Source organism: Neopelma chrysocephalum, unplaced genomic scaffold, assembly GCF_003984885.1.
Source record: "Neopelma chrysocephalum unplaced genomic scaffold, ASM398488v2 Primary Assembly neopelma1_99, whole genome shotgun sequence".
In the NCBI taxonomy this organism is placed as follows: domain Eukaryota; kingdom Metazoa; phylum Chordata; class Aves; order Passeriformes; family Pipridae; genus Neopelma; species Neopelma chrysocephalum.
The window spans coordinates 131,939-138,853 of NW_020897762.1; the positions used below are offsets into that span (position 1 = coordinate 131,939).

Genomic DNA, 6,915 nt, shown 5'->3' on the forward strand with positions numbered 1-6,915 from the left:
TTAAATAAATGCCATCACCTCAGACCCTCTGCACTGGTTGTTAATGTGATCATTTAGATTAGTAAACACGTGGTAATAACTAAAAATAGTTAAAAGATAAACTCCATAAACGTTTTATTGTCTCTCCCCAGTCAGCCACCCAGATTGTCGACCTGAGGCTCTCGTACCCCCAGTGTTTGCTCACAACCAACAACTTCAACACTTGAAAATCATTTTACACAGAGGAGCTACGTTGGTAGCACTTAGAATTAGAGGAGGTTGTGTGACTTTCCTAAATCAACTTCCTCTGCTTCCAGAGGACTATCCAGTTGAATGTTAAGCGCTAAAAACCAGGCAGGGCTTACAGCACACACACATGAAAAGATGTGGAGCATGTCACTTACAGAGGACACCAAAGTGGGTTTGTTTTATTGGCAACCCAAACTACCTTTGCACCTTTGCAGCATCCTCATTTGGACAGATCCTACAGGATGATTCTCGTCCTTTGCATGCGTGTTGTGTTTGGTTTTTTTGGTAGGGTGCTGTTACCTCGTGTTGTTTGACTCTCCTTTGTACTGAGTAGGGTATTTAATATGTAAAAAGGTACAAAAGGAGCCTTTACCTGTGCAATCAAAAGAGGAGATGAAAAGAGCTTGTGACTGTTCTCTTCTTACTGATACTGGGAGGAGCAAAGCAGTTGATGGCCAAAGGCACAAGAACTTGTGTTAGAGCTGGGGATTACTCAAAACTCATTAACAATAGCCTGAACTAATCCTAAACTAGCTTCTCTACCAACTGGATCAGTAGTAAGATTTCCATTTTTGCCATGAGAATTTCTTCTCCTATTTTGTCTCTTCTAGGTAACCCAGTGCATAGTGGAAGTTCTGTCCAATGCTCTCTCTAAGCCAAATGCACCACCAATTAATCCTGAATGCAAGGAAATCCTGAAGAAGAGTAAGTACAACATTACCTAAACTTGTCAAAGGAATTTAGATGGTTTCTGTCTTGCATCGGAGCTGGTGAACTGTTATTTCAACCTCCAAATTTTGGTATCAAAATTCTGATTGCCTTCTCTTTAGTCTGTCTCACTCAAAGAACAAACAGCCTGACCTGGTAATTGTCAGGGATTCTTGGCTAACACTTGTGGCTCTCTACTTAAACTACCCGGAGAGTCTGAGAGAATTTGACAGACTCTTTAGGTAGCCTGAGAAGTCAAAAAATGTGACCATGTTTGGACCACGTGCTGGATGTATTCCAGAGGGTAGGAACTGTCTTCACATCAAATCAGCATTTAAATCAACAAGGCAACTGAGTCCATGAACACTGTCTCCTCCTTGTTTAAACAGGGAATAATGCCTGGCCCTCACACAGTCATCAGAAGAGGGCAGGGTTTACACTTTGGTAAAACATGTATTTTTATCTAACTCGGCCTCAGATTCCTAGGAAATGCTGAATGCCATCAAGCTTAGTTTGTGACATTGTAATTTCAGGAAAAAATCTCCCACCCTGTATATTTGTCATGTTTTGGAAAATAAAAAACCAGTTACTGGAGAGAGAGGGTAAGCACCATATTTTTGTCCTTAGGCAGATCCAAGAGTAGCAGATGATGAGAAACTTCTCATAAATAGTGAGCTATTTCTAAATCTGTGCAGCTATTGTCTGAAAACTTTGAGGATTTGTGATCTATTTCTGATGTTACTCAGACTCCAGTGAAGCAGAAATATCTTCATAGAAGTACGTTGTTACACATACAGTCAAAGTCAGACTTTCATTTAACAGTTCAGAAATAGTGGAAGGAATGTGATTTGATTAAACATAACTATTGCAAAGCAACAGATTTCTTTAATTTTTTTTTCAGTCAACTTAAAAATTTTAAAATTTGCTAAAGCCCCCTAATATTTTCAAGTAGCTTGAAACAGGTGGTTGTCTTTTTTGTGAATGGATAAGGCCTGACACTCAAACAACTGAACACAACTCCAGAGCCAACTGATTTTTAATTCAATACTTAAAAACATGATGGCAAACAAAGAAAAAAGCCAAAGAGGAAAAATTATTCTGGAAATTCATGGGGAACTTCTAAGATGCCTAATTAAATGAAAGTTAGTTCATCCTCTTCCAGGTAAGCATACAAAATATTAGCAAATTACTAATTTTAAAAGCAGAATTAAGAAAATCAATTCTGTCCAAATCTTCTTGCTACTTTGTGAAGCCAGTTGTCTATTTGCACTGAAATAACACTTCAGTGGAGAGTTGGATTACTCCATTGTGCTGCTCTTGGTGTTATAGGTGGTAGAAATGACAGAGAGAGAAGTGAAAGCAAACAACTCGAAGTGAGGCATTCCAAAGACCCAGCAGAGATTGAAAATCATCATACTGGGAGCATGGAGCAAGAACAAAGTCAGGCAGAAGAGGAATCTAAAAACTACATGAAAGAAAGTGATGAGAAGAAACTTGCTCACGAGGAAGGCAAAAGCACGGAAGAGGAGGCTGGACACCACACGCCTGCTCAGGATGAGAGTCTTTACACAGAAGAAAAAACCCACTATCAGGAAACTGGAAGAGAGGAGGAGAAGAATTACCAGAGTGAAGAAGGAAGCAAAGAGAGCAGGTGTTGTGATGAAGATGTGGAACGTGCTGTTCTCAACAAGAAGTCTCACTCTGGAGGCACGAGCACAGATTTCCGTGATGGGAATGATCAGCGCCCCGTGGGCCGCTGGCACTCGGAGGAGGGAATGCAGAGCTCTTACAAACAAATTCATGAAGGTGAAGAGGGAGAGGAAGAAAGAAGTGAAAAGTACCACCATGAGTCTAAGGAACGTGATTTCTCCCATCAGCAAGAGCGTGAAGAATCTGATGAGAGTGAAGAAACAGAGGAGGAAAAGCAACCCTACAAACCCAAACGATACCATGGGAAGCACAGGGCAGGTGACTCCTATGAAGACAAGAGGGGTCATGGTGGTGGGAAAGGGGAAGTAGCTGAGGAATCAGACACAGAGGAGACCCATCTCTGGAACCAACGGAACCACCATCAGAAACAGCGTGAAGAGCAGCGTGAGGAGAAGAGTGGTTATCATGGCGGGCGCGGGTCTGAGGAGGCGAAGGAGAAGAGGCTTTCAATCCAGGGAAGTGAGAAGTACAGAGGCAGGTGGCAGCAAAGGGAAGAGAGCAGTGAAGAGAGCAGTGAGGAGAGCAGTGAAGAAGAAAACAAGAGGTATCACCACAGTGAAGAAAGTAATGAGAAATGGCACAAGGAGAGGAGACATCACGATGGATCACGTGAGGACAGGAGGCACCGTTCTGAGGGAAGGTATCTTGCAGATGAAAATGAGGAAGAGCCAGACAGTTACCTCAGCGGTGGCAGCAAGGAGAAGCAGCATCATGCTGGAGGAAGATACCAACTCTGGAATAATGAAGAGGAAGGGTCACAGAAAGCATCTGCTTGGGAACACCAAGGGCAGGCCAGGAGGTACCACAGCACCGAGGACGGGGGGGAGCAGCAGCACTACCCCAGCTACAGTGAGGAGGAGGAGGAGGAGGTAGAAAAGAAGCATCACAGCAGTGATCAGGTGGAAAAGGAAGAGGAGGAAAGATATGCAGAGAGGGAGGAGTACAGAAGCCGTCTCCCTGCAGAGAATGAGAAGAGAACCACAGCATCCTACAGCCCTTTCTACCCACTGCTGTGGTGGAAAAGCCGGCACTTTGAGAAGAGGGACAGCACAGGAGAACAGCTTTTGGAGGGCAAAGAGGAAAGTAGGCCTGCCCTGAATGAGAAGAGTCTTTTCCCTGACTATGATGATGATGACTGGTGGGAGGAAAAGCAAATCCTGAGTGCTCTGAAGCACAAACGCACTGAGAAGAGGAATCCCGGCAAAATTAACAGAAATGATGTGGAAAGGCAATACAAGAAGATGGATCAACTTGCACAGCTTCTGAATTACAGGAAGAAATCAGCTGAATTCCCAGAGTTGTACAGTTCTGGAGAAGACCTGAAAAAACGTCACATAACTGGGAACGACAGAAGAAATCTAAGCCAGAGGCCTCTGACAGAAGAGGAGGTATGTGTGCAGGTGTTTATCTGAAAAGCTGGGAAAACTTCAAATGCACATTTCCGAATCCATTCCCAAGGCAGCTGGTAAACTGTGCATGGAAAAACACAAACGAGATTAAGTCACGTTGAGAGTCAGATGTTCAGTGATCTAAAAACCTGCTGTCTTTGAACGGTGGAACTGTGAATTGGGTGAACTACCCCAGGGCACAGTTTACAAAATAAAGACATTAGCTTCTGTCTGCTGCAAGACAGGAAGGGAAAGGAGATTTTCTTCCCCCCTGGACCCTACCTCTCCCTGTAGGGTGTTACAGACTAATAAAACAAAGATGCCAGTGGCAGCAGGAGCAGAGAGGTAACTCACAAACACCACTTGGTCGGTCGGGTTATTTAAAGCATATAGTTGGCAAGTAACTTGGATGTTTAGAATGAAATCAGCTGTCTATAGACTTCCCAGTCACTGGCAGCAGTGGAGGCTTAATGCTGATTTATACAGACGTTGAATGGTGTTAGCAAGTCATAATAAACAAGAATTGGCAGCATAAAGCTTCTCCTACTCTCTGTTATCGTGGAGATGTTCCTCTTGCTGCACACTGTGCTTGCTGTGTGCCAAAAGCCTGAACCACTGCGATTGTCAGGCTGTGGCTTCCTAAAGGACCTTCACCTGAGCAGAAGGGACCACAGCTGTGAGAGAGCAGGACATCACCCCTAGATAATGATGCTTTAAATCTAAAATGATTAGGCTGTAATTAGAGCCAGCTCTCAGAATGAGTATTTTGATACTTTCCCCAGCCCTAATTCAGATAAAAGCAGGAAATTGCACAAAGTATATGCTGTTAACACCTCTTACCCCAGCAGTCTGCTCAGGGACCATTAAGTAGCAGGAGATTATCTGCCTTAGAAATGGCCTTTTCTGTTGTTTTCATGGAACAAAATATTTGCCAACGTTATTTGATGAGTAAAATGCTCTTTATGTTTTCACAGGAAAAAGAACTGGAAAACCTGGCCGCCATGGATTTGGAGCTGCAGAGTATAGCAGAGAAGTTGAACAGCCTCAGGAGAGGCTGAAGGTGTTTGGGGTTTCAGAGATTGGTGTAGCTGTACTTGCTGTACCTGTGTTCTGTGGTAAATTCACTGCCACTGGATTGTTGTTTGCCCTAAACCCAGGAAATACTATTTACTGTCCACTATAGTGTAGTGATTTATACAGCTGAAAATGTCTTTAATTTGCTGCTATGCTACTGAGATCTGAATGGCATGAATTTTAGTATCATAACCTTTCATGTGGGCAGGTATTTTTAATAGGCTTTTGAAAATAATTGTGTTAGTGTTCTTCAGAAATATATTTGTCTGAGTTTGCAATAATAAAAACCATTGATCTTGGACCAAACTGTCTCCTTGCTTACTTGACTGATTGGGTTATTTCAGGATTATCTGTATCACTTACATGAGTGAGAGGGGTGTGGAAGGAGCCTTTTGGTGATCTTAGGACACTACAAAGCAGTAAAATAAATGATCCCATAATTAGTTTCAATTACTCCAAATATCTGGAGTTCAATTTAACCACTTATCCAAATGTGGTTTTTACAGCCCTCCTGCTGTGCTGGTGTCTCATATTCACGTGTTTCAACTGAAATAGGAACAATGGTACCTCAAGACATGCTCTTCAACTTCAATTACCCACAGAATACGTTCTGTCATTTTGAAATATCACTGATGATTTATTTCCTTTTCCTTATTGTTTTTCCTTGGTACAAACATTATGGCTCATTTGGAAACTGGGAAACAGGATTCAGGATCAAGGCCGTGTTTGTGTTAATGCTGGTGAAATGCAGCCTGTTTGGCTTTGATCTAAACTAACTTTTCAGGTGTTCCAATATTGTTTATTTCTCAAACTGATCTTTTAATTATACAAATATTTTTTTCTCGTGCTATTGTTTTTATTGCCACAGTGTATATGATACGTAGGATTTAAAACATGCTGGTAGTTTACCTTTTACTGTGTAAGTTTTCACACCTTTGTAGCACCATAGATATGACACCTGTTACCTGCCAGCCCAACAGAAGTGGCAGAGAAGTACCTGTACCTGCTTTACAGGTAAGAGAAATGAAGCAGAAGATAGTTTTTCATTATTAGTCTCCTGGCTTACATGGATTTCATCCTTTCCCAAGCTTCCAGGGTCCTGTCCATTGCTCTAAGCTATGTTATCTCAGGATTTCATCACATACTGGGTGTTGGCTGCTTTCAAAGTCCCAGTTTCCCTTCAGTATGTACGTGTGGACACACATCCAGCGTTTCGCTACTGGTTCTTCACAGAAGTTGAGAAATACAGACTTTAAAAAAAAGCTTCCTAAGAACCACACATCACATTTCTTTTCTCTCGTGTGATCTGCCACACTTGGCACTGTATGGAAGGGTGAGAGGGGCAAAGCACATTTTTCAGATGCACGGGGCAGGTGGAACAGAGGAGATGGTGAAACCTGCATCCTCTCCCCTGATGGGTTTTTCACAGAAGTAGGAGAAGGAAAGAGAAGAAACTTTCCATAAAAGGAGAAAAACAACACTGGAGAGTTTGCAGAACCCAGCAGTAGATAAAACCTGAAACACCCTGCACCTGTTCTCCTAAGAGAGATGCTTAACTGCTTCTTTACACAGAATATAATCCCTGTTTTGAGCTAATGGTGTCCCAAAATACAGAATTTTACAGCTTTATGAAGTCTGATTACTTGATCTCAAAGCTCCAGGGTCTGTCCAGTCAGTCCAGAACCTGGTAAGTAAGTCCTTCTGGCCAGGGGTGCAATGAGGTGCAGACAGCAAAGGTGTTCTCCTGAAGCCTATGCTAGACCTTTTTATTTCCAACAAGAGGGAAAAGTAAGAAAAAGAAGATAAA

General features: G+C 42.5%; 1 protein-coding gene across 7 annotated transcripts in view; it reads left to right on the forward strand.

Moving 5' to 3' along the window:
• Positions 1-5,414, forward strand: part of CHGB (chromogranin B) — a 61,412-nt gene extending 55,998 nt beyond the window's left edge. For all 7 annotated transcript variants that reach the window (XM_027694921.1, XM_027694922.1, XM_027694923.1 and 4 more), the window contains 3 exons: positions 840-933; positions 2,266-4,034; positions 5,009-5,414. In XM_027694921.1, coding sequence (XP_027550722.1) covers positions 840-933; positions 2,266-4,034; positions 5,009-5,092 — 1,947 coding nt within the window. In that variant the 3' untranslated portion in view covers positions 5,093-5,414. The remainder of the gene's footprint in view (positions 1-839; positions 934-2,265; positions 4,035-5,008) is intronic.
• The last annotated feature ends 1,501 nt before the right edge of the window (positions 5,415-6,915 follow it).